Source organism: Callionymus lyra, chromosome 2, assembly GCF_982586985.1.
Source record: "Callionymus lyra chromosome 2, fCalLyr1.hap1.1, whole genome shotgun sequence".
Lineage (NCBI taxonomy): Eukaryota > Metazoa > Chordata > Actinopteri > Syngnathiformes > Callionymidae > Callionymus > Callionymus lyra.
This window is the reverse complement of record NC_141819.1, coordinates 15,368,040-15,395,865: the sequence shown is the minus strand read 5'-3', so window position 1 is coordinate 15,395,865 and position 27,826 is coordinate 15,368,040. Positions and strand designations below refer to the sequence as shown.

General features: G+C 39.8%; 2 protein-coding genes across 2 annotated transcripts in view; both read left to right on the top strand.

Moving 5' to 3' along the window:
- The window catches only part of insrb (insulin receptor b), a 58,407-nt gene extending 45,230 nt beyond the window's left edge, over positions 1-13,177 (top strand). Inside the window, exons 5-22 of the mRNA XM_087783654.1 lie at positions 1,034-1,173; positions 1,437-1,581; positions 1,664-1,878; positions 1,965-2,091; positions 3,159-3,409; positions 3,473-3,640; positions 3,823-4,021; positions 5,955-6,235; positions 6,362-6,510; positions 7,607-7,763; positions 7,849-7,945; positions 8,056-8,123; positions 9,363-9,592; positions 10,596-10,706; positions 10,787-10,949; positions 11,013-11,142; positions 11,215-11,349; positions 12,362-13,177. Coding sequence (XP_087639780.1) covers positions 1,034-1,173; positions 1,437-1,581; positions 1,664-1,878; positions 1,965-2,091; positions 3,159-3,409; positions 3,473-3,640; positions 3,823-4,021; positions 5,955-6,235; positions 6,362-6,510; positions 7,607-7,763; positions 7,849-7,945; positions 8,056-8,123; positions 9,363-9,592; positions 10,596-10,706; positions 10,787-10,949; positions 11,013-11,142; positions 11,215-11,349; positions 12,362-12,716 — 3,121 coding nt within the window. The 3' untranslated portion in view covers positions 12,717-13,177. The remainder of the gene's footprint in view (positions 1-1,033; positions 1,174-1,436; positions 1,582-1,663; positions 1,879-1,964; positions 2,092-3,158; positions 3,410-3,472; positions 3,641-3,822; positions 4,022-5,954; positions 6,236-6,361; positions 6,511-7,606; positions 7,764-7,848; positions 7,946-8,055; positions 8,124-9,362; positions 9,593-10,595; positions 10,707-10,786; positions 10,950-11,012; positions 11,143-11,214; positions 11,350-12,361) is intronic.
- Positions 13,178-19,239: 6,062 nt separating this feature from the next.
- Positions 19,240-27,826, top strand: part of arhgef18b (Rho/Rac guanine nucleotide exchange factor 18b) — a 43,310-nt gene continuing 34,723 nt past the window's right edge. The window contains exons 1-2 of the mRNA XM_087783664.1: positions 19,240-19,326; positions 27,270-27,412. Coding sequence (XP_087639790.1) covers positions 19,251-19,326; positions 27,270-27,412 — 219 coding nt within the window. The 5' untranslated portion in view covers positions 19,240-19,250. The remainder of the gene's footprint in view (positions 19,327-27,269; positions 27,413-27,826) is intronic.

Here is a 27,826-nt window from a genome sequence, read left to right as displayed (position 1 = left end):
CTTTCTTTCCGCTCCGTGAATTGTGCGTAGTATCTGTGTGTAACTAGTGTTTGTTTTACCCGTCCGTGACGACACAGTTGTGAAATGAACTCAGTCATGAACTCGCAAAAACGTTTGAGGAAATGTGGCAACACTTTCTTTTAAGGTCTCGTGAACGAATGTGAACGTCATTCATTGTCTTTCAAGTTTGTTTTTCTGAGGCCCAGTTAAACCAGAGCAAAGAGGATAACAATATTAATCATAAGGAATTATAATCTTTGTTTTCACAACAATCCTTTATTCTGTTAATTGTTATATTGAAAAAAGAGTAAAGAACAGTTTTTTTTATGCAATTAGTGCTTTGAAAGTATTTAGCAAACTTGTGATTCTTTTCTAATCCTGTTAGTTAAAATGAAAAACCAACAACCTATAAATCAATGATACTTTTGTGTCTATTGGTGCATAGAAATGTTGTTGTTATGAATTCATTGCTGCAAGTAAATGAAATGAAGTGAAAATTGACTTGATTATTAAAATCCTAACATTTAATCTAACTCCAACTCTGAAGAAAACCTTTTAACATATGTGTTATCTCAGGGTCAAAGTGACCCGAAGGCCCGAAAATGAATGTCCTTGTGGTATCCCTTCTGTCGTCTCTGGGTCAAAGCGATCAACCACTGCATATGTGCTACACACAGATGCTACACACAAGTTGTGTCTTCTAACTAACTAATTAAGTTAGAAAGTGCGTTTGAGACATTTAAAAATAAAACTTTCAGCTACATTTGTGCGTCAGCGGACATTCCTCTCAGATGGCTCCCAGGCTTCTTTCGCCTGCACACTTTCGCTGCCCTTTTGCTTCCTCCAGTTAACTTTAAAAGTCTTTTATTTTTAATTCAATGCCAATTCTTTGTTGCTCGCGAGTCAATGAGAGCTGACGGTCATTCTTCGATGAAATGTTTCCTTACTATTAATCTGTCTAACTGGCTAATAAATGGAGCTCAAATGACACATTGATTTTAAGCTCTTTCTTACTCTCTCTTCTCTGTTTCAGGCTGACCTGTATGCCCTGTGCCGGACTCTGTCCCAAACAATGTGTGATGAACAAAACCATCGACTCTGTAATGTCGGCCCAGTCGTTGAGGGGCTGCACGGTTCTCCACGGCAACCTGAAAATCAAAATCCGAGGAGGAAGTGAGTCAACCCTTATTTTTTAAGTCATAGTTCTTAAACTGATGTTGGATTTCTTTTCCTAAAATCTTTCAATGCTATGAATTTCTATCTGTATATAGTTTTATATCCTGATGACCTGCTGAGGTCTGGTTCTATAGAGGTTTCTGCAACGGTTGCTACTGCTGGATATTGTTTTTTTTCCCTTTAAATAAATGTTAAAAACTCTACGTATGTGAAAACTGTGCTGTAATAACATAAACACGCTCGGTTTTGTGCTCCTTTAGATAATATCGCAGCAGAGTTGGAGGCCAGTTTGGGTCAACTCGAGGAGATAACTGGTTACCTGATGCTGCGTCGTGCCTACGCTCTGGTCTCGCTCTCTTTCCTCCGTAACCTTCACACCATCCGGGGAGAGTATCTGGAGACCGAGTGAGTTTTGCATCTGCTTTCTAATCACGATTCACTGGAAATGAGTTTGATTTCAAACGCATTATCTCCTTTATTTTCCCAGCGCTTATGCTTTCTACGCATTGGACAACCAGAACCTGCGGGAGCTCTGGGACTGGTCCAAGCACAACTTGACCATCATGCGGGGCCGTACCTTCTTCCACCACAACTCCAAACTCTGCATATCAGAGATCCAGAAAATGGAGGAGGTGACGGGAACGAAGGAGCGCAACCTGAGGAATGACATCGGCATGCGGACCAACGGGGACCAGGCGTCCTGTAAGAACGAGCCCAGTGTTCGCTTCGCTCTCAACTTGTTTCTTAAAAGGGGATTTTTAACATCTTCGCTGTTGTTCGTCTTTTAGGTGAGACCAAGCTTCTTAAGTTCACGCTGATCAAAACCACCTCCAACAAGATCATGGTGAAGTGGAAGCCTTTCTGGCCGTCAGATTTCAGAGACTTGTTGGGTTTCATGGTCCTCTACAAAGAAGCGTAAGTCATTGGCATTTTGACGTCTTCCTAATCTGTCGATTAAATGACAAATATACGCTGGTTTAAAAAACAAAACAATAACATACTTTTTATACTCATACATGACAATATATAGAAGGTGATGTTGTTGCTCCAATGAATTAGATGAAAATATTTACATGGATCTGATCGAGTGGAACAAACATCTGTTAACTTTCTCTGCACAGCATTGAAACATATCAACGATCAGTTCAACCTCGTCGCGATTGCTATGGTGCGTTTGAGAGCGTAGGATGTTTTATAACTTAAGGCAAAACCCTGTATAATTTAACGGTAATCACTTCAAATACAATTGAATTGTCTTTATCTTTATTGTCATTTTACCAGTACAAACATTTGCAGAAATAATTGAACATTAAAAGCATAAAATAGACATTTAATAGACACATTTAAAACGACAGGCTTACCTACGCCCACACGCATACACACCCCCACGCACACGCTTAAACACCCACACAGACACCCACAAAATACCATAGCAACACAGGAAACAAAATGGTAAAAATGAACAAATAAACAGGATTCCTATAAATTGCAATTTAAATTTTTGAAGAGAAACATGCATTTATTGAAGAGATTACTGAAGTTTACATTGTTTACAAAGTTGTTTGCAGTATTGTCGTTTTTTGTTGTCATTTCTTTAACCCTTTCAGTTGTTTGTCTTTTATTTTTCATTTCTTTCCATTGTTGCACATGATAAATTCAAGTCAAGAAGTCTATCTAAGATACAAAATGTCTTCTACAGTAAAGCTCTGGTTTTCATGACTTATTTTCCTTACAAATGTTGCACATCAATGATTGATCAATTGTGTATCAGCCTTTGATTACATTTTTCTCTAGTTAATATCTCTTCACAACAATCTAAGACATTCCTACCACACTATCACCGTGTCTGTTTGCTACCAGCTATGTAAACAGAAGACTGGTCCAAACTGGTCTCGTTATGAATCTGTGTTGACTCTCTAAATATTATTTGTTCCACGGGCACCTCTCGTCAAAGCTAACGCGCCGATCTGCCGTCGCTACAGGCCGTACAGGAACGTGACGGAGCTGGACGGGCAGGACGCCTGCGGCTCCAACAGCTGGGTGATCGCCGACGTGGACGCGCCGAGCCGGGTCTCGGAAAACAAGGAGCAGACCGAGCCGGGGCACCTGATCCGCCCGCTGAAGCCCTGGACCCAGTACGCCATCATGGTGAAGACGCAACTGTCGGCGTCCGAGGAGCAGCAGGTGCACGGGGCCAAGAGTGAGATCATCTACGTCAGAACCAACGCCTCCAGTGAGTTGATCCCCCAGTTAACTGCAGCTGAAGCACCATAACAATTGAATCTCTTTCCTTCAGAACCGTCCGTGCCCCTGGATCCTCTCTCGTCCTCCAACTCGTCTTCTCAGATCATCCTTAAGTGGAAAACCTCGGCCAACCCCAACGGCAACATCACTCACTACCGGGTCATCTGTCGAAAGCAGCCTGAGGACAGCGACCTGTACAAGTTTGATTACTGTCTGCAAGGTTCGTCTCCTCGTCTTCTGCAAACATTCTGGAAGTCAGACCGTTATCAACCAACACGTATTGCTGCGTTACAAATGCAAAAGTGTGTTGAAATTGAGTGAAGGAGTTGTCAGATGTTTAGACGGGTTACACATGAAGATTGAATATTGTGTCAACAAATCTTTCTTCTGTTCTCTGTGAAGGAATGAAACTACCTTCACGAACGCCGACCCACCTGGAGAGTGACACGGAGCAGAGGACGAATCACACGGACGAGCCCACCGTGGGGGGCAGGTGTTGCGCTTGTCCAAAGACCGACATCCAGCTGAAGAAAGAGCAGGTGGAGATCGAGTACCGCAAGATCTTCGAGAACTACCTCCACAACGAAGTCTTTGACAGCAGGTACACCATCGCTGAAACTGAACTAATAATATAAAGCTCATCGTTTGACTGTTTCATTTGAACTTTGATCAACATATTTCTGATCACACTTTGTCCTTCTTGGTCTCCTCAGTCACACTAATTCAAATCTGTGTTCAGGTGAAGATCAGTGGCTGCGTTTTTGTTAGAATTAACCCTACTGAAAAAGAAAATCACAAAATATCAACGTACACTTCTTACTGCATTAGCTTGTTTTGGCAAATATACGTACATGGCAATGAGGCTGAATACACTTTAGTCAGTTAACACATTTGCAATTACACTGTTTGAACAGTGGGGGGAGCCAGAAACGAATATGTTCAATCTTAGTGCTGCTTAAGGAAATTATATATTATTCATTCATAGCAGTTTGTGATTTAATTTGAAACACATTCAATTGTAAATCCTATACTAAGAATTAGTGAACTCATTTATCAGCCATTGTTGTTTAGCTTGAACACCTAATAGTATATAGACATGATAAACAACATTTTTAATAAACTGTCTTGTTTATTTCCTTTTCATAAAGTTGATCGTGAAGAGGAACCTTGAGTTAAATTCATCGACTAAAAAAATATTAACCCAACAGTGTTAAATATAAATAAAAGTTTGATTTCATGAATAGAAACAAAGAATCAAAAGTTCCACTTTAAGGTTGTTTTTGTCCTGGTCAGCAGCGTGTGAGGGCTCAAGGTGGGAGGTGCTGCAACCCTCTTCCCAGACACACACACACACACACCCCCCACACACACACCCCCCCACACACACACACACCCCCACACACACACACACACACACACCCGCACACCCGTCGTCTCCCGCTTCTCGCCGCCCGGGGGAGTCATTACTCCGCCCATTATCGTTCATGCCAGTCAGGTGTGCGTCCATGCACAATGCCATTTGGACAGACAAACACTCCGACACACACACATCTTAGCTGGACCCCTGCTGTGTCTCTCAGTCAAGGTCGGGTCTGAATACAAGTACACACTTAACTTTTCATTTCACTCACTCCTACTGATAGCAAAAAAAATATACTTCATCTTTAAAAGCAGATTATAATTATTATTAATTATATTCTTATTTTGCATCTTGTCACTTGTTACTTTACAATATCTTTGTCTAGTAACCGATCCAATGAAGGCTTATGAAAGATTTACAAGTGCTTCAAAAATTGATGGACGGCATCGGTACTGCATAGCGCACATTAGCGACACGCTGTGGTTATACCGAGTATGACACTGCAGGGGCTGTTCAAAACTGCAGACGTTCTCACATTTAAGTTTGTCATTCTACTCAAGTGAGTTTTGTTGTTACCATAATCATGATTTCATTATCAAAATCTAATTTTTAGAAAGATAGGAAAAGAGAATAAAGAACAATTCTTTTTTCTCTGCCCCTTTTCCACTTATTTTCAAGATTTATTTAATTTTAATTCAGAGTTAATTATAGTGTAATAATATTGTTTTTTCAATTGTGTTTACCAAGTTTCAAGTTTGTATTTATGTTTAAAAGCATTGCTTTGATCCTGGTAGACTTGAGTTTTGGGGATTTAATCCTTCTCCATAGATAACAACGTTTCTTTCCATTCATTTCAATTACAGCTGCAAGTTCTGCAATACATTGGGATTTTGTCAGGAACAGAAACCTGACCACCATAACATCCTTGATCTGCTTTTGTAAACAAATGGCAACAAAGCTGGTTCACTGGTGCTATTACACTGATTTAACAGCAGGGGGAGCCAGAAACAAACGTGTTTAATCTTCCATAGCGCTGCTCTGATACATGATTATATGAACAATAGTGCTTCTGTCTCCTGTAGTTATAAATGTGAAAGCATGTTCAATTTTAAAACGTGATTGTTAACCTGTAACATCAACTTTTAACAACTGAATCTGTGGTTGTTCTTCTCAGACCAACTCGACGGCGACGCTCGATAGGAGTCGCCAACTCCACACAGCTCCCCTTCTCCTTCTCCACGGCACCCAACTTGCTCCTCGGCGCCACCACAGCGACGCCTGAAGACGAGGACAAAGAGTCGAAGGTGGAGCTGAAGGTGCTGAGAGAGTCCACGGTTATCTCCAACCTCCAGCACTTCACCAGCTACAAGATAGAAATCATCGCTTGCAACGATCCCACGGACCCCAAGCGCTGCAGCATGGCCACTTACGTCAGCGCCAGGACGATGCCAGAGGGTGAGTTGAGTGACCCCAGAAGTCGGATAACCTCACCTGAATAAATTAATACAGGAAGCAAAAGTTTGAATTTTCTGCTCCGAGCGTTCGCTGTGTGACATTCTCGACCGTGTGTGCTGCCCTCAGATAAAGCAGACGACATCCCAGGCCTGGTGACGCACGAGTTAATAACCGGGGAGCCCGGTTCAGTGTTGATCAAATGGAACGAACCCCGCTCCCCGAATGGCCTCATCATCCTGTACGAGGTGTACTTCAAGAAGGTCGGAGACTTGGAGGTGAGTGTGCGGACCAGAAACTCGACTGCTGTAGTGCGTCGATCACTTGTATTTTCCAGACAGTGTGGGTGTGTAGAGCGTATACGTGTTGTTGTTTACATGCTGCTAATGTATATATTCATCTCTTATTGCTATTCACTGCAGCACTCGCTGGACTTGTAGCTGCTCTGTTGCCATAGTGACGATGGCACCGAGGAAGATTAGATTGCAGTGGCAGCGACAAAACCCGAACATCCAGTCGACCTGCGTTTTTATTTTTTTGTCTGCTCTAGATTTATGTTGTCAATTCATTTAGTTATGTGAGCAGAGTAGCTCGTGACAACACTGCCTCCTATCGTAGAGGAGTGTATTGGACGGAACAGGGGCAACGATACGATTTGCTGCGATATTGAAAGAAAGACGTTGTTCGGGGGTTTCTTTTTTAAAATATAATTGCAGGAAAACTGTCAAAGCATTGTTATTTATTTGAAAATCAATACATTGCTGTTGATACCGATACTGTATAGTGGAAAAAAATATATTTAATAGTATTAATATCTAGTGTGTCACAGATATGTTTGATACAACTTGATTGATTTTTTAGATTGATTAAAAACAGAAGTGTATTTCTATTGTCCCTTATCACCAAATACACTTATTTACTCATTATTATAACCATGACTTAAGTATTACACAACCTAAATAGGAAAATGTCACTTTTTCATCCAGAAAAGTGTCAGTCATCTCTCCTAATAGCTGTAAAATGCTTAGAGTTATATTAGAAAATATATATTTTTTATCAAACACCCTTTTTTAGAAAACTATTTAAAACTTAAAAAATAGTTTCTCAAGGTTTTTTGTTTTTATTTTTTTTCCGCCACATTCCCAGCAAAAAACATGACGTTATTTCATGACCATGAGAAATTAAAAATAAAATAAAAGTCACTTTTTTTAGCTTTACGAAGCACAAAAGAGTGATTCGGTCCATAAACCTGCTCCCACGGCACCCATAGTTTTCTGGCATTGATTGATTTCAGTTTCACGCAGTTATCACCACAACCCCCTCGTCCTCACTTGCCACGATGTAAAAGTCATTTTTGTTTTTTTTCTGTTTCAGGTTCACTCGACCTGTGTGTCACGACTGGCCTACGCCAGGTTCAACGGCACCAAACTCCCGCTGGTTCATCCTGGAAACTACAGTGTGTGGGTCCGAGCCGTGTCATTGGCCGGAAACGGTTCTTACACAGAAACCAGCTACTTCTTCATGCCCAACAGTAAGAATAACTGAAGAAATACAAGAATTATTGATCTTAACTCTCCCTGCATTGACTCACAAATACCTTTTTTTCAAAACTGCAGAAGACTCTGGTATCATCGGGGTCGTGATCGGACCGATCATCTGCTTCATCCTGCTGCTGTTCGTTGGAGGCGGAGTCTTCGTGGTCCTCAAGAAAAAGTAAGATCGTCGACCGGCTACACATCCAAGAAGATGATCATTTACTCTGACATGTGTGAGCTGCTGCAGGAGTCTAGATAAACATTTGCTTCTTCTTTTTTTTTTAACAGGCAAACTGAAGGCCCGACCGGACCACTCATCGCCTCCTCTAACCCAGAGTACCTCAGCGCCAGCGACGGTAAGATTCTTCAGCCGGTCTAAGAGCATTCTTGATTTTACGAGCTGACAGAGGGAGGAAGAAGAACTCTTTCAATGTTTCTTAAGCGAAAGTGAAATAGATAGACTGAAATATAGAACCGTATGCAAGTAAATATAATGAAGGAAATCTTGTATGCAAGTGAAGTTAAGAATAAAAACACCCACTTGATCTCTATTTATTATAGATGTAGTATGTGAGGATCATTTTGGTTTAATCTGGTTCTAGTGAGGAACTGATACTTTAAAGATTGCTGCTGCAAAGGTGCATGAAAGTATAACTTAGAATGAAAACGCAAACAAAGATGATCTTACAATCTTTTATGCTTTCTGCTGTTTTTTGGCAACAAAAAAAGGCAATACTGCAGTCAGGATAGTTATCATCATGTATCGTGAGGTAAAAGTTCTCACCAAATAATCATCTTGATTAAAGTATAGATACACAAGTAGTGGATTTATGTGCAGTAGCAAGGTATTTGTATTTCCCTGTGAAAACTAAATAAATTTAAACACTGAACTTCACAACAGTTAATGGGTTGAAATTTAGTCCAATTATTAAAACGTTTAAAGCTCACACAAATAAATAAATAATCTAGAAATAATCTTGAAAATGTGCAACTGATAGGTCATCCCCTATACCTAATAATGTTTAGACTTTGGTACTAAAATTTGCTTTTTTTTACGTAATTTAAAATGTGAGCTATTTATAACATGATTTATTGATAAACCTTCTTTCGTTTCACATTGTGAAATTTTGTTTCAGCAGTACATACACATAGTAGGGCATGCAGTACACATATTAAAACAATCAAAATACATTATAACGATAATAATAAAACAAAAATAATGAAGTAAAATAATGAAAAAATAATCAATACACAATTTTAACAAGAAAATAACTACTAGTACTAAAATGTATTTATTTTTAAGTTCAGAAAAAGGGATTTTTGTTTCATTTAATGTGGATTTATTCAATATAAACATGGACAACACAGCTATAATGGTGACAGTTAACTTGTCACCATTGGCTTGAACTACAAAATTAGTCTCTTCAATGAAACTTGTCTATTTTGTGCGTTTTAATTGTAGAATGATTAGATTAGATTGACGAACCTTTTAACGTATTTTCTCTTGACCTTCATTTAAGAAAAAAAAACCTAAACTTTGAAGCAACTATAAATGATGAAGCTCAAGTCCTAATGTTAAACCTGTGACTGTGCAGTGTACGTTCCGGACGAGTGGGAGGTTCCCAGGGAGAAGATCAACGTGCTGCGAGAGCTGGGTCAGGGCTCCTTCGGCATGGTGTACGAGGGCATCGCCAAGGACATCATCAAAGGAGACCCGGACACCCGCGTGGCGGTGAAGACCGTCAACGAGTCGGCCAGCCTGAGAGAGAGGATCGAGTTCCTCAACGAAGCCTCGGTCATGAAGGCCTTCAGCTGTCATCACGTGGTACGTCCGAACACCTCGTCACGGTTTCCCTGCTGGCCTGTTCAGGTCGTGTGTCGCTTCATGACTCCAGGTCTCGCTTCTTACTGCACTTTTGCTGCCACCGTTCCACATATATGACAGGAAGTATGGTGGATATGATTGTCAGCAGTTGAATTCAATCGTGTATTATCATCATGATCTGATCTCACACGGAGAGTTCAAGTTCAACAAGTAAACCTTAGTTTAGTATTTCCTTCTTTTACACTTTACTTAACATTATTGTGAGTGTTTGACTGTTTAAATGGAGAAAACAAAACTGTTTTCTTGACTTGATAAGATGGAAAAACCGAAGATATGAATAAGCAAAATCCAAAGATGAAATAAAATTAAATAGTACTGTATATATTTATTTATATATTTTGTAATCATGTACAAATAGTCCATAAAAATTCAAACTCTAAACACAGATTAGGAGAAAAAATCAGAATGATCTGCAATTATACAGAACAAAACAGTTTTTCCATCCAACTAACATTTTTCTTCATGGCTGAACTCAGTATAAGGCTTTCAAACATAAAATAAAATACAAATATTTGGGTAAAATTGTCCCTAAACCGATGCAATAAATGTTTTTAATTACTTTTTTGTTTCAAATGTAGTTGATCATCAAGTTGGTCTTTAGTTTGATTTTCAAATGGTATTAAAAAGTCTTAGAAATATAAGTTGCATTAAGCCCAACTAGTTCTAAATTCTGACTCGCATTCTAACTAAACTCTCAGACTCACTCCTTCTCAGTGAACTCATCGCTGGAGCTGCACATGTTAAGCCATTTTAAAGCTCTAACCTGATAAAGCTTCACTCGACTGAATCTGCTCTTGTGTTGCTTCAGATTTTTTGTGCTAAACGTAATAATCTGTCGAATTAATGTGTGAAGCGAACCCGATGAATCCTCAACGATGGGCTGATTTAAAACTTTGACGACGGCAGAGAGGTCAGAGGTCAAATGTCGATGTCTTATGTCCAGGTTCGACTCCTGGGAGTGGTCTCCAAAGGCCAGCCCACGCTGGTGGTGATGGAGCTGATGACCCACGGTGACCTGAAGAGCTACTTGAGAGGTCTCAGACCTGACTCTGAGGTGGGTTTCTTTCTGCGTCGACACGAGTTGTTCGGTTTGATCGAGTGACGAATGGTTTGTTTCTTCTTCTTCTTCTAAAGCACAATCCGACCGGTCGCTCTCCGCCTATACTGAAGGAGATGATCCAGATGGCGGCGGAGATCGCGGACGGCATGGCGTACCTCAACGCCAAGAAGTTTGTCCACAGAGACCTGGCAGCCAGAAACTGCATGGTGGCCGAAGACTTCACCGTCAAGATCGGAGGTACGTTCGTCGCGTGACGCTGGTCGGTCGATCTGTTCTGAGATCAGCGTTTTTGCTCGTCAGACTTCGGCATGACTCGCGACATCTACGAGACCGACTACTACCGTAAAGGAGGGAAGGGTCTCCTCCCCGTCAGGTGGATGGCTCCGGAGTCCCTGAAGGACGGAGTGTTCACCGCCCACTCGGACTGCTGGTAGGTGCCATCGACCTTTTGAGGTGATTTTGAACCAACAACTGAAAATGCTGCGTCGTCCGTGGCCTGCAGGTCGTTCGGCGTGGTGTTGTGGGAGATCAGCACTCTGGCCGAGCAGCCGTACCAGGGTCTGTCCAACGAGCAGGTGCTCAAGTACGTCATGGACGGAGCGTACCTGGATCGACCCGACAACTGTCCGGAGAGGATGTGAGTCAAACTGCAACTTTAGATGAAACCTTCTTGTCAGGACTTCAGATCTTAAATGAATGGACTTGGGCTCCCGTGGATCCTTAACCCTCCTGTTATGTCAAACAACAAATGTATTAGTGGTATCCCTTGTGCTGTCTCTGGGGTCAAGGTGAACAACCTCCTCAAACTCATTCGGTTCAGGCCTACGGGTCATCTTGACCCTGACATAACGCAAGGGTTCAAGTCTCAATTTATGAATTCCTTAGTTTGACTTAAAGTATCTGAAATCAAATTGTCTAAACTCTTTAATATTTGAAAACATGATAAGTTAGATATTATGTTAGTTATAAGACTAAAATATGTGGTAACATTTTTCTTTAAATGATGACTTTCAATCCAACATTTCTTTCATGGCTGAACGCAGTTCCATAGTATTTTGTGCAGGAAATTGTATTTTATTTGGGTTTATTGTCCCTAAATATATAAAGATATGGTGGTTTTATTGGTGGTTTATTAGGATGTTTGACTGTTTTAATGAAGAAACAAAAAGTATTTTTCTTCACTTGAATACATGCTCATGATGAAGATATAATTCGAGAAAAATCTGATGATGAAATATAATTTGAAAGTATTGTACAAATTATTTTATTATTATATTTAAATACTTTATCTTCATAAATCGCAAATAACTGGGGAAAAAAAAGTCTTAAAAATGCAAACTTGTGATAAGTAAATATTATGTTACTTTGAAATCTCAAAATGTTTGGTAACTTTCATTTACTTGGCTAGTTAAAAATAATGTAGAGAATAAAATCTAAATAAAAATAGGGGTTAAAAAATGATAGATTGAAACGTAATCACTAGAATTTAATTTAACGCAGTCAAAAGAAATGTGTACTTTGTGCAGGACATTTTTATCATGAGTTGGTCTTGAATTTGATTTGAAATGGTATCAAAAAAGACTTGAATTTAACTTGAATCCACCCTTTAAAAAACAACATTTCCGATCTTCTCCGTCGCTCCCCCGCAGGCACAGCCTCATGCAGATGTGCTGGCAGTACAACCCCAAGATGCGGCCGATGTTCCACGAGATCATCGAGATGCTGCGGCAGGAGCTGCACCCGTCCTTCCAGGAGGTCTCCTTCTTCTACAGCGAGGAGAACAAGGTCCCCGAGCAGGAGGAGTACGACCTGGACCTGGACAACATGGAGAGCATCCCCCTGGACCCGGCGTCGTACTCGCAGCGGGAGGAGAGCCTGGGCAGGGACGGCGGGCCCTCGGTGGCCCTCAGGGGGAACTATGAGGAGCACGTGCCCTACACACACATGAACGGTGGCAAGAAGAACGGGAGGATCTTGTCGTTGCCCAGATCCAGCCCTTCCTAACAGTTCCTCTGCCCCGAACGGACTTCTTGAACTCACCCCTCAACCCTCCTCTCTCTCTCTCCCTGTCCATATTTTTGGTGTCCTTCACGTTTCCGTCAGCATTTTTCTAAGTGATTTTTCCTTTTCGGAAAAACCCTTCAAACAGATCTCAGGACTTTTGGTTTTCTCTTCCTCACAGCTGCCAAACACGGGCCAGCAAAGGGATGCAAATATGGTCTACCACTTTTTTTACCTCCACGATCGTCGGACTTTCTGTTTTTTTTCTATTTCCTTTTTCTTTTTTTTTTCACTATCGCGATGTTTCCGTCTCCGTCACGGAAGCGCACAGAGAAACTGTGAACATGACAAACCTTAGACAACCAAACGGCTGCTTAACACTCGAGACTTTTCTACCGATTTTCTCTTTTTTTTTTCCACGTTACGTTCGCTTCGTCCTCTCCTCTGATGGTGGCCTTTTTTCATTTGTGGCCTACAAACAAACACAAGTGTCTGTCAAGCGCTCACTCGCTCTCACTTCTCATCTGCTCCGAGGCGTGGATCGGAATCTCTTTGGGGTCTCCTCAGGATTTCCTCTGGGATCTCCTCGGGGATCTCCTCGGGATCTCCCCGGGATCTCCTCGAGATCTCCCCGGGGTCTCCTCGGGGTCTCCACTGGGTCTCCTCTGGATCTCCTCGGGGATCTCCTCGGGATCTCCTCGGGGATCTCCTCTGGGTCTCCTCGGGGATCTCCTCGTGGTCTCCTCTGGATATCCTCTGGGGATCCCCTCGGGGTCTCCTCGGGATCTCCTCTGGATTTCCTCGGGATCTCCTTGGGGATCTCCTCGTGGTCTCCTCGGGATCTCCTCTGGATTTCCTCGGGATCTCCTCGGGGTCTCCTCGGGGTCTCCTCGGGGTCTCCTCGGGGTCTCCTCGGAGTCTCCTCGTGATCTCCCTGGGGTCTCCCCGGGATCTCCTCGTCCCTTCATCGGCTCCACGGAATTCCAAAACTACACACAGATTTCAGCGGGTGTTTGGTTCAATAGTTGTAATTTATTGTGTGTTTCTCTCTTACTTTCTCAGTTCTCTGTCTCTCTGTGGCTGAAGGATATTTAAACAGTTAAATATTTTACAAAAAGAGTTCCTCAGACTGACCAATAGCTGCTGCTTGATATATTTTAGTGGGTATAGAAATATATAAATTTATATAATATATAGTATATATGGAATGTTGGCATGCGGGTGCCAACGTTTTATATATAATATATGAGCTATTGATGTATTTGTACATAGTTTATATGTTTTATATTTTTCATTAAGCGCTCTGCTCAGTTTTGTATCGGCCCCCCGAGGTGAAATCCAGGAGGTTCAAGATGTCGTCTTTCGCGTGCTCTCGAAGTGGAGAAGACTTTTTAGGTCGGCGTGACGATTTGTATGGAGGGCGGCTGTGCTGAAGGGTTCAGGGGTCACGGCGAGGTCGACGATTTGTCTTTGCTGAGGAGTCACTTGAAAACACTGCTGCGCACGTGGACGTCAAAGTTAGCGAGACACGGGTTGTAAAGGTTTAGCGGTTGTTGACCGGTCGGATCGGACTTTAGTTAACTCAGTCGTCACGAACACAACAGTTACACAACTACGGACGCGTTAGAGGCTCAACCGTAAAATATTCGAATTTCCTAAATACAGGAACGGTGATTACAAAATAAAAGCCCCTCTAGTATTCCCAGGTGGAAGACGGACCGATATCCGGTTTCCTGTCGCAGCAGCCGCTTCACTCAGGTCTCACATTCCAGGATCCATCCTGCGAGCGACCGTTCTCACTCTCAACCGATGAAATCTCCTCCAGACTGAAGCTCATGGCGCCATATATTGTCGTTTTCATCACCTGCAGCATGTCAGGTGTATATGTTCCGAAAACATTCCTGTAAACCTCAAACTCCCCCCCCCGGAACTCACTTCCTGTGAACGGAAAAAAAAAAAGAAAGAAAAAAACAGTTTGAATTGGAAGCCAAAGCTCCCAGACGTCAGTGGATGAGGTGCAAGAGTTTTTTTTTACTCAGCATTTACCAAACAGCCAAAGCGCTGGCAGCAGAAACCACACGGTTGGAGAAAGCGAGAGAAGCTGCCTGCATGTTTTACCAGTGCCTTCTCAATACCAGAGCTTCTACACACACACACTCACACACACACACACGTCAGTGCTCGTACGTTTGTTCAGTCTTCAGTGAGCAGCACGGGTCGCGGAGCAACAGCAGTGTCAAGACTTTTGTTCGTCCACCTTCTCCTCTGTTATGCAATTTTTCAATGACGATGTTCCCATATCTTCGAAAACACTAGATATTTATTTTATTATGCTCATCGTAGACGTTTTCTGTTCCATGTGAAAGCAGAGCTGTGGTGGCGGAGAAGGTTGATCGGCGGGAGAGAAGCTAGTTACTTAGTTAGTATTTGTTGTTGTTTGTGTTTTTGGCCGGAGTCTACCTCAGCGCGTACGGAGGAATCAGTGGAATCATCCCCATCATCACACCAGGTCTGAACCCACACTACTGACCCACATGTCTCTCTGTCGTAGACCAGCTTCATCCCGCAGACGTGTACATGAGGTCGATGTAATAACCCGGAGGGAGTCGTTTTTAATTTAAAAGCTTTTGTCTGTTTCAGCATATCAGGTTCTGAAGTGTGTTTTACGGCGAGATCCTGAACCGTACATGTGTTTGGCATGTACGTGCGTCAGGTGCGGTAGAGCTGCTGCCATCTATATCTCTTTTAAGTTTGATTGGTAACGATGAAAGTTGCAAACACTAGGTGGACGCGTTCCTGTCAGTCTTCAGTCGACCCTTCCTTCAGTCGTTCGGGTGCGTTCGTTCCGATTCCCTCGCTCTGATGCTCTTTGTGTGTATTTTGTTGTTTTTTTTTCGACTGTGAATATCCAGTTTATTTCCTGTCCCGCCATGGTCTGTGTGACGCCTGGGCAAGATAAAATAAATAAATAAATAAAAGCGTAGGGGGCGCCCTTTAATTTAACTTTGTAAATTATTTTTATTTAAAAAAAAGAAAAAGCAAGACTTGGACAATCCTGTGTGCCATACGAACTACTCACAGAAATCTAGATTGTAACTTTTTGTCTCAGGGAGGTCGGCTCAGAGGATCCAGCTCTGACCCGAGGAGAAAGTTCTCAGCATCCGCGCAGACAATAAGGACCAGTTTATCAAAACTCTCGCTGCTCCTTTTTTTTTTTTTTTTTTCAAGATCGACTTTACCGGCCTCTAGTGGTTGACTGGGAGCGTTGCATGTCCCCCCCTCCTCATCCCTTTAGTGCCTTGCTCGGACTAACATGCCAACCAACCCTTCTCTGAGAACTCAGCCAGGCGCTGACGAGGACCTTCAAAATATATCTTTGAATTATGACCATTTGATCCCCTTTAAAAGAAAAACGCTTGTTCCCATTAATCGCCAGCATCGTCTTTGTTTTTTAAAATAGAGTAAAAAACAGCGGCGCCCCAAAGCTCAAGCAAAAAAAAAAGAAAAAATTGACATCACAACAGTGGCTTTTCTGTGAGATCAGTGCTCGGATGATGTTTTGGCTCTTAACGTTGTAAATAGATGGAATAAAAGATGAAAACAGCACTTGTGCGGTGGATGTGCGGAGCATGCGGTTGTTCTTTCAACTAAAGTATTATTTAGAGCCAGAGTAGGAGGGCGGACACTTTTACTGCTCGTGTACATTTTCAACGTCCCCATCACAGCAACTACACAATCTGTCGTGTAGTTCGACAACTCCAGTCTGATTGCTTTGTGTGCGAATGTGTGTGTCTGTTTGTGTGTGGGTCAAATTGACCCAGGCAAACGTATTTTAGTTTAAAAAAAAAAAAAAGAAAAGAAAAAAGATGTTGGGTTGTTGTTGTTATGCTTTTTGTTTCGGCAGTGGACAGTGGTCACACAATTATTTAAAGAGTTTATTTTTGAACGTTTCAATACTTTATGTTCCAAACAGACACACACACACACACACACGTGTGTAGCTCGTGGCCTGAAGCGAAGCGTGTTGTTGTTGTTTTTTAAAAAATGACCCACATCACCTACGAAGCCTTTCTCATGTCCCCGCGGGTGTTTGAAGCGACGTGTTTAGTCTGCAGATGTTTTTGTTTTTGTGTTTTTGAATGAAAATGTGGCAACTGGACTCGACCACTGCTCGTCCTCGGGAGGGAAACATGAATAAGCTACGCTGCGACGCCCCCCCCCCCCTAGATCTGAGACTGTAAAAGCCCGACGGGCGTCGCTGAGGGCGAACACTTTTGAGATGAACTGAAGAGGAAACACTTCCAGTGGTCTGCTCCAGTCTGCACCTGTTCTCCACGTCTCCCTGGTCTCCCTCCCCCCCCCTCTCTATGGTTATTGTCATTGATTTTGCTGACGTGTTGTGTATCCGTGACCGAGCGCCGGTGTGTGTTCGTGCAGACTTGACCCGCCGAGACCCTCCAGACGCTTGAGCCCTCACACTGGATCCAAATGTGCCATTATCTCCACGACTCATATCAACACACACAGACACACACAGACACACACAGACACACACACACACACTTTGTACAGGATCAAACATGTGCCATGACTAAATGAACGCTTGACAATTTATTTTTTCTATGTTTTCAAAGGAGAGCCAAGTAGTGACATGTACAGAAAAATTGTTGCAATGATATGAAAATAAAAAATCTTGCTGTGTGTAAATTATTCAACAATTAACTGTTTATATTAAAATTATGAATAAAATTATTGGAGATGAATCGTCGTTTGGTTTGTGTCTCTGTCTGAGCGGATGTGACCGAGTCACGTGTGGCCCCTGGACTGTATTTGTGGGGCCCTCATGACAAGAAGAACTGGTGTGTGTTTGTAGAGAATATTTTTTGATAGCTGACAATTTTATTAACTCTAAATATAACTTTCTTTAGTTCTTCAAGACTTTTTTCCTTTGTCATTTATTTTTTTCAGGCCCCTCAAAATATTTTCATTAACGATTTTTGATAAATATTTAAATGTAAATGTATTTAAAGTGTTGCATCATAACATATCTGAAGACACTTTACAGTTTCATTGGCACTTTTTTATTATTTATTTTTTTATGTTTATGCATCTTTTATTCTTTTTTTTTCTTACAATTTTTTTTCTCCATATTTTTCCATCATTTGTTGGCTCCTCTCTTTTGACTTGACGGTCCCTAAGAAAAGCCTCAATCTAGAATGCGGCCCCTGAGAAAGTGTGATAGAACTTTTGAAACAATTTTGATTGCTCTGAAAAAATGTACTAGCTTCTGAAAATAATAAACAAACTACCGGATCTAAGTTTACATTAATCTGACTAAAATTAGTAAAAAAAAAAAGTATACTGAACTTATTTTCACAAACAATACTTCCCTAATTATTTTTATATCAAGTTTTGGCACCAAGTTTGGTGAAAAAACACTTGTAGTGCAAATATACTGACTTCTAAATCAAATTTACAAACTCTTCAAAACTAATTTAAACATTCCTTAAAATGAAAATAAAAGTTTTAGGCAATTTCTACTTTTCACTGGAAGACATTGACTAACTTTTTTATAATAATTTACAAACTGCTGTAAGAAGATAACATTATCCTGCAGAAAATATGCAAAAATTTGAAGCAAATTAAAAAAGATTTGAAGCAAATTTACAAACATCTGAAGGAAATTTACAAATATTTGAAGCTAATTTTTAAAAACTTGAAAGTTTTTTTTTTTACCAAAGTTTGAAGCACATGAAAAAATTTGAAGCAAATTTCAAAATAATCAGATGCAAATAAACAAAAAATTGAAGCAAATTTACAAAACCTAAAAAAATATATATATACTGACTTCTAAAATGAAAAAATATTTTTTGAATATAATTTGATGAACCAAGAAAATGTATAATTTGTGAAACCAGTGTTAAAATCTCCAAATGCTAATTTACTGATGCCTGAATAAATTAAAAAATGTTGTAAAAAATATTTTAAGATAAAATAGATAAAGAGTTAAAACTAACCAAAGTCACTTAAAACAATCTGTACTAGTGGTTTGTTCCAGTTCTTTAAGTCTCTTGTGCAACTCTTCTCTGTTCCTCTCCGTGGTGACGAGTCGTTCAGTGTGAGAACAAAACTCTCAGACGTGACTCACTGACTGGATGTCAGAAGCTGGAGGATCGAGCGTCGCATCTGCTCGTCTGTGCGACTAAAAGTGAGTGAAATCAACTTAATATGGAATGAATCAAGTTAATAATACTGTGGGAGACTCGTCTCCTCCTGACGTGAGGAGTCACTGTTGAACCTTTTGTTCAGATATGATCTCGTCTCTATTGTTTCATCCACGACTTCCTTCTCTCTGAATTCACGGCTCTTTTGCGCCGACGACCTTCCTGCAGTCGCTCCAGCACTTCTTCTTTCTCGAGCTCATCCGACAACCTGTGATCCTGCAGACTCTCTCTCCTCCCTCATCCCTCCCTCCTCTCCTCCTGCTGTGGCCAGTGTGAGCAGCACCAGTCTCTGCCGAGCTCCGGTGCTGCTGGCATGGCCGACTCCCCCCTCAACCACTCCTGGCCCTCCTTCTCTAGGTTCTGGATGAAGAGATGGTCCTTCAAGAGAGGTACTGTGTGTGGACGTGGAGGAGAAGACTGAGCTGGTAGAAGTTTTCTTCTTCGTACTTTGGTCTCCTGTGGGTTGTTGTTGTTGAAGGACCTTTGAGAAGCTTCTTCTGGCGATGGATGTGTTGGACCTGATGCTCTCCAGGAGGTTTGTTCTGACCTCTGGTGACGATCGAGTATTGTGTTGTTCAGACGTACCTGACACTAGGATGTCACTGTAATAGTTGTTGATCTTATCGAAGTATGTTTGTTTTCTTGCATCATCACTCATGGTGACCAACAATTGTTTTTGTGAAGCTAAAGCCTCGTTAGCGCGTCTAGTTTGTGTACTTTCACGCAGTATTTTGTATCACGTCTGCAGGTTTAGTTTGATGTTGTACTTGTTATCCAGCAACAACAAAGTAGGACAGATTTAAAAAGCGTTTTATATACACAGTGTATTAGATCGATGGAGTAGATAGAGTATGGTTTAGTAAAGTGTTGTATAGTAAAGTGGCTCAAAGTATAGTATAATATCATAGAATATATTAGCATATAGTTGTATGGTGTAGTGTAGCATAGCATAGCATATATAATATATAATAGCGTAGTTTAGTTTGGTATAGTATGATATGGTTTGTTATGGTGCCGTATAGGATAAGAAAAAAAGTATAGTATAGTATAGTATAGTATGGTATGGTATAGTATGGTGTAGTGGAGTATAAGTAAAATTGTCTTAAATAGTGTAGTATAGTATAGTATAGTATAGTATAGTATAGTATAGTATAGTATAGTGTATTATAATATAGTATAGTTTTAATTTTATAATATGGTGAAGTGTAGTGGAGGATAAGTAAAATAGTCCAAAATAGTATAATATAGTATATTATGTATGGTAAGGTATGGTATGGTATGGTATAGTATAGTATAGTATAGTATAGTATAGTATAGTATAGTATAGTATAGTATAGTATAGTATGGTGAAGTGTGGTTGAGGATAAGTAAAATAGTATAGTATAGTATAGTATAGTATAGTATAGTATGGTATAGAACAGTCCAGAATATGTTTGTAGTATAGAGTTTATTATGGTGTATAAAAGTTATAGAACAGTTTAGCAGCGTATATTACTATATAATGTATGGTGGCATTAAACATACTGTATATTAACATGGTGCAGTTATTACAGCAGTGTTTTGAACATGATATAGAGTATTTTGATCTTTGGAATACAATACAACAATACGTTGAAAGTATGAGCGTTTATTTTGCTGAACAAATACATTTAAAAAACAATAATGCACCATAGTATGGTGGAGTGTAGTTTGTGTGGTTAAGTGTGTAACTAGTCAACATAAGTATCATCAAATACTCACATGTCATGTTTCAGAAAATCTAAACGATCAACTAGGAAATGAACGTGTGTTTGTTGTTTGTGTTTGTTGTGTTTGATCTTCACGTCACGGTGACACAAAAATCCCCTGTTTCCACACAGTCGACATGTGAGTTAATGTAGTTCCTACTTCATTATGAACGACATCATGTGAAGTTCAGGTTCCTCTTGTGACTGTCAGTCCAACTGCAACATGTGGCTTCATTTCCTGTCTGAGGTTTCATAGCAAACACCAGCGAGAACAACCTGCAGTTTAGTTACAGTTCAGAGAATTCTGGCCACACATCGCAACACAATATCAGAGACACTCACTTAAAAGATTTAGTCATTCAAACAGTAGTTACAGTATTGTTGAGTGAACTTAACTTCGCTTAGAAAAACACAAAACTTGTAGTGTAGTGTTGTGATTATTTATTTACTTTGTGACCCTGTTAGAAAAAACACTAAACTTGACCAAGAAAAAAGCGTAACTTAACTTAGAAAAACACTAAACTTAACTTGGAAAAAACACTGAACTTGACTAAGAAAAAACACTAAAATTTTCTTTGACAAAAACCCCACTAAACTTAACTTGACTTAGGACAAACACTTAACTTGACTTCAAACAAACACTTAACTTGACTTAGAACAAACACTTAACTTGACTTCAAACAAACACTTAACTTGACTTAGAACAAACACTTAACTTGACTTAGAACAAACACTTTACTTGACATAGAATAAACACTTAACTTGACTTAGAATAAACACTTAACTTGACTTAAAACAAACACTTAACTTGACTTAGAACAAACACTTAACTTTAATTAAAAAAAACACTTAACTTGACTTAAAACAAACACTTGTAAACACTCTATGTACTAGTAAGCAATTAGCAGTTAGCGTCACCACTTTTTAAAATGTTTTATAACTTGAATTAATACATATTGAATTGATAAACAACATTAAATATTTCCCGTTTACCTGATTATTTTTTTTACACTAAATAGCTTCATATCATTTTTATATAAAGGCTGATGTTGTTTATTGACTTAGATCTGCCTTTTTTGAGCTAGCTGTGTGTTAGCATCATGCTAGTGTTAGACTCAGTGTTTCACTGATTAAATATTGTTTGCTTGTGTTCCCTTGTTCTGTCCTCTTCCTATTTTTTTAATGTATTTTTTAAGTCTTTATTTTTACTCTTAATAAGTTTAAGTTTAAGTGTACTTATCATATTTTATATTCTATTTTACATCTAAACAATTGTAGCTTGTTTAGCTTTGTTAGCGTTTTACTTATTTTCTTTCTCTCTCTCTCTTTTTCAAGGTTTCTTTCCTTCTTTCTATCGGCTTCACGGCCCCTAACAACAGTCACTGTGTATAATTTGGCCCCTGAGGAGATTTTATTGTTCACCCCTGATCTAGTCTCTTCAAAAACAGACCCAGTCTAATGTTTTTCCACCTGCTAGACGTCTTTAAATAAAAACCTAAAGCAAAAGTTTGAATCTAAACGCACTCTAGTTAGGAGGAGGCCCCGGGACGGACCCAGGCGTCGTTGCAACACGACGTGACGCCTCCTCGCTCCGGCGTCGCCGCAGCAGGAATCAAACGACCATAAAAGGCGACAGCGGCGGCGAGAAAGACATTGTCAAGTCGAGTTTACACGAAACACAAGTGGGATTTAAACACAAACAAATTCCCCTCCTGCAGGGAAGCTGCCGTGATTTACTGGAAGAGAAAGCGGAGCTACAGTCTGTCTGCAGCCATGTTTATATGAGAGCATCCCTGGCGACTCGCTGCTGCAGCATCGCAACACTTGAGGCTCTGATATACCACACGCAGAGACCACACGGCTCTGAGTAGAAATCACAAAACACATGAATTTATTGATTTAAAACGTGTTTAAAAACTCCATCGCTACCATTAAGAACGCTTGTTGGAAAGGTTGTGTCTCCAGTCTACAAAAAAACTATTATATTGTGTTTATTATTTTTCATTAGTTCTATTAGTTAAGACTAGAATACAGTTCAAGGGGCCACAAACTAACACAAAACTGTGCGACATCTCTTCCTCAGATGATTTCCTGGTTTACATTATTAGCACAACTTTATAAAGTTTAATATTTGATTTGTGAGATCTTGTTAAATTTCATCATTCAATTCAATTTTATTTTGAAGTGTCTTATCATAACAAAGTTATCTCAAGATTATCTCAACAGTTGAAGTAAGACTATAGTCGAGAAAGGAAAAACAGATCCAGCAACTAAGGTAAGGTAAGGTAAGGTAAAACTTTATTGATTGAAATTGTTTTTTTCCAATAGCCAGCAATTTTTCATAAACAATAAAAAATAATAAATAAAAAATAAAATAAGAAGAAGAACATAAAGAGAAAGAACAAGATGACACAATCTAAGTCTAAAGATAAAGATAAAGAACATAGGTCAAAGAAAAACAACAAAGACAAAGGATACAAAGACTAACATAGAACAGAACATCCAGATACTCTCACTCCACTCCTGCCCCCGAACTCAGAATTGTACAATTTAATAGCCCGAGGAATGAATGAGTCCCTGAGTCTATTGGTTTTGCACCTGGGTAGGAGCATTCGTGCTCCATCTGCTTCTCTGCTCACTGATGACAGTGTTCAGAGTGTTCAGTGTTCAACTCAAATAATGAGTAAAGCACATTGTGGCGTTGGCGAGGAAAAACTTCCTTTTAGAAAGACACCTTGAGCAGAACCAGACTCATTGTTGACGGCCTCCTGCTGTGACCGGATGGGAGGAAGGAAGGGGGGGTAGACAGATGGATGTAGAGGAGAGTGAGGGAGGATACAGTGAGAGAAAAAAGGAGAGTATAGAAGAGTCCATGGAGGTGCTGGGGTAGTTGGTTCCACAGCAGAGGGACTTGAAAACTGAAGGCCCTGGCTCCAAATCTACATTTAGAGATTTGAGGTATAACTAATAGATCCGAGTTTAAGGATTGTAAGGTCTTAGAGAGTTGAAAAGTTTGGATTAGATCTTTAATGTATGTTGGTGCTAGACCATGTGAGGCTTTATAGGTTAAGAGAAGGATTTTAAATTCTATTCTAAATTGCCAATGTAAGGAAGACAGCACAGGGGAAATGTGTTCGCTGCAGAGTTCTGAATGAGCTGCAGAGTTCTGAGAGACTTTTTATAACATCCTGACAGAAGAGAGTTACAATAGTCCAGCTTGGAGGTAACAAAAGCATGGATGAGCTTCTCAGCAGCATCTAAAGGAAGGAAGTGCCTGATTTTTGAAATGTTACGAAGGTGGAAGTAGGCAGTCCGTGAGATTTGTTTTACATGTGAGTTAAATGATAAGTCCTTGTCAAAGCAGACACCCAGATTATTAACAGTGGTGCTAGTAGCAGGAGCAAGTCAATCATGAAAAGCTAGATCATTAGTTAATGATTGTCCGACACGTTTTGGACCAACTAGTAGAACCTCAGTTTTTTGTCAGTTCAGTAGTTGTCTAAAATAGTATAAGTGTAAGTTTTTGGTTATCCAGGACTTGATATCTGTAATACAGGACTGTAGTGGTGTTAGTTGATTTCTTTCATCTGGCTTCATTGACAAGTAGAGTTGGGTGTCATCAGCATAACAGTGAAAGTTTATAGAGTGTCTTCTGATCAAGTCCCCTAGTGGGAGCATATAGATTGTGAATAGGATTGGACCAAGAACAGAACCTTGTGGGACACCGTAGCTGACCTTAGTGTGTGTCGATGAGAGGTGGTTTACATGTACATAGTGCTTGGGATCCAACAGGTTGGATTTAAACCAGTTTAGAGCAGTTCCATGTTTGCCTGTATGGTTTTAAAACCTCTGTAGAAGGATTTTGTGTCGACAGTGTCAAATGCAGCACTGAGATCTAGAAGAACAAGAACTGAAACATGGTCCTGATCAGAAGCCATTAGCAGGTTGTTTTTTACTTTCACTTTCACCAGGGCGGTGGCCGTGCTGTGGTGCTCCCTAAAACCACTGAAACACCTCAAATTAATCATTGTCATGGAGATAATCACAGAGCTGACTCGTAACCACTTTCTCCAGAATCTTTGAAATGAATACAAGATTAAAGATAGACCTGTAGTTAGTGAGAACCTCTGGATCAAGAGTGGGCTTTTTAAGCAGAGGTTTAATTACTGCAACTTTAAAAATCTGAGGCACATGATGTCATTGACAAGTTAATAATGTAAAGTATGAAAGTGCTAAGTAAGGGGAACACTTCTTCAAGTAGTCATGTGGGAATAGGATCCAGAAGACAGTTTTGATTTTGAGGAAGAAACAATCAGGGACAGTTGTCAAGGACTCACTGCTAAAAAGGAGTCAAAATATAGATCAGTTTCAGTGTCTGTGTCCGGTGAGGCTGCACCGGTTGTATTAGAAGATTCTAGGAGGTCTTGAATCTTTCCTCTAATAGTTATGATTTTTTCATGGAAAAAAAAATCACTGCTACTGAGATGAGGAAGGATGGACTGATCAATGGACTGAAGTGTCAGCCTGGCTACAGTGCTGAAGAAGAACTTGGGGTTAATATTATTTGCTTCTATAAGACTTTTCAACGAGACTTTTCAGAGACATTTTGCATGAAGGACAATAAATAATTATAAATGAAAACTAACTGTGTACATAAATAAAAAAAATATTGGTGAATAAATATAGATTAATTTAAATAAATGATTTAAATTTTGTTGAAAATCGTTGCTATTTTTGTGTTTAAAAACATTTATTTATCCATTTGATTTAATTGCACTGACCTTGGACTTGGTTGGCCTCGTCGATTTGCAAAATGTTAAAATAAATAAAAGACAAAAAGTCGAAAAAAACTAACTGTAGTGAATAAAAATCAAAATGTATGAACACATTATTAAATAAATGTTGACATAACAATATGCATACGTGATTAAATGTACACTGTACAATAACTAAAAGTAAAATGTATAAATAACTAAAAGTATATATAAACAGAAGTAGCATCGTTTTCGACAAAAATGTAATCAGAAGTAATTAATTTATTTCAACATATTTATTCACACATTTATTCATACATTTAGTTGATGTATTTAAAAAAATATTTAATAATAAATAGATTCTTCCTGAATGGTTCTTCATATTTTTGTTTTATTTTTTTATCAAAAAATAGAAACGTATGTCGTTCTTCAACCCTTTTAATGTTAGCATTTTTTTCACAGGCCTACAAAATAAAACAAAAATAAAAAGGCACGAAAACCACCGTAAGGCTGAGTCAGCAACATATAGAGTTTTGGTTTCGCTCTTTTTCACTGTTTTCTTTTGAGGAAAATGGACCAAAATAGTTTCTTAACATGTCAAGATTCAGATCTTAAAATGACTCAGGAGAAAATCCACTGTATTATTTCAAAATAAAACATATTTCAATAATAATGGACACAGCATAATTTAATAATTTCTTCTCTAATAACCTCTGACCCTACGGGCCGGTATCAAAAGGCTCATTGGTTGAGGACGACTGTGTTTCAAGACACCATTATATTGTATTCAAGACAAAACTTTAGAAATGTTTGAAGTGTGTATTATAAGCAAAATGCATGAAAAGATTTTAAAAGAAATTATGAAAATTACATTTTGAATTCACTTTAGGCTAGTTGAACCTGGAGGTTTTAACCAGGAAGTGATTCACGAAACTTCTCTGTCAAGAATTTATCTACATATCTATAAGAAAATTTAGCCCCAAAGATAATCATAACGCTTTTATTTTAAAAATTGAAATCTTAACCTTTATTTAAGCATCTACAATCCTCCTCAATTCTGCTGTTGTTGTGAGATCTCTCACCTGGAACCACTTTTCCTTGTGCAGGTGATTTAACTCCTGACACGTTCCAGAGACACATGTTTGTGTAACAAATGTCATGTTGTGGTCATGTTTGTGTAGTCTACACGGGCGGGTTTACAAGGATGCTTCAAAAAACAGGCCCGTCCATGTTTTATCCGGGGCTTTAACCTTCTTTTTTATCGTGAGAATAATTCAAAGTCAGCTGCTGGCAGACGCGAGATCCTTCAGCGAGGAACAGAAACAGACCTTCTTGAGTCAGTGAGAGTGATGTGGAGCCAGCAGGGCTCGGGGCCGAGGATCTCTCGAGGTGGTCTCATGAAACAAGACTTATGTAACCGCCTGGACTTTCTCTCAGATGTCGGATCAGACCCAGCGTTGCATCGTTTCACGAAAACGCTTCTTTACGTCCACTAAAAGTTAATGAGATGCAAAGTTTTCTTCAGATCCCGACCAATGACAACGGTCGATGACCGCGGCACACTGGTCGCCGTGGTAACCATCTCCCTCTGAATCTGAGAGTAAATGAATGCAGCAGCCATGAGCACAATCGAGACGTTGGTGACGAACAAAGTCGGTTTTTTGGGTTTTTTATGAGAGAAACAAGGCTCATGACTTAAACCTGATCCTGATCCCAGTCCAGATCTCCAGTGGAACCTCCTGGTCCAGATGTACCTGATCACACATGATGGTTTCAATCCTGCAGAAACACAAACAGTCATGAACGCTCAGAGACAATGACCTTCTTATCTTCACCTGTGTCGTCTCTCAGCCTCCGAGTGCAAACCTTACCGTCAAACCTGTGGACATCAAAGTGTCGGAGCTGCTGTCGCCGCGGCGACCGGGTCCTCGTCCTCTCTGTCGCCCGAGTCCATCCCAGAGGATATGTTTTTCCCCAACGAGGTTCAAGAACAGGTACATTTAAAACATGCTTATTTCAACTGTTTACACAAATAATATCACACAATGTCGGCCACACAAACTATTTCTTAACAAAAACGTTTTAATACAATAAATTCATCCAAAAAAAAAACATTAATAGGCAAAAAAACGGTCTCTTTGAGAAATAATCAATACATTTATAATAAACCTTGTTATCAACTAGCGAAGCTCACATGTAAGGAATCATACTTTAATTTTTAAAAACAAATAATATAGTTTTAATTAAGTATTAGGAGAGAGTTGGAGACGTGATAATTAACCATGTTTTTGGTTTTAAAACAGCCTGAAAGGTGTATATAAAGATCATTTTTGGCCTTATTTAACACATTTTAACGTGTTAAGAAATGGATCAGGCCTAAAAAGAACCACTTTCCTAGACTAACCCTG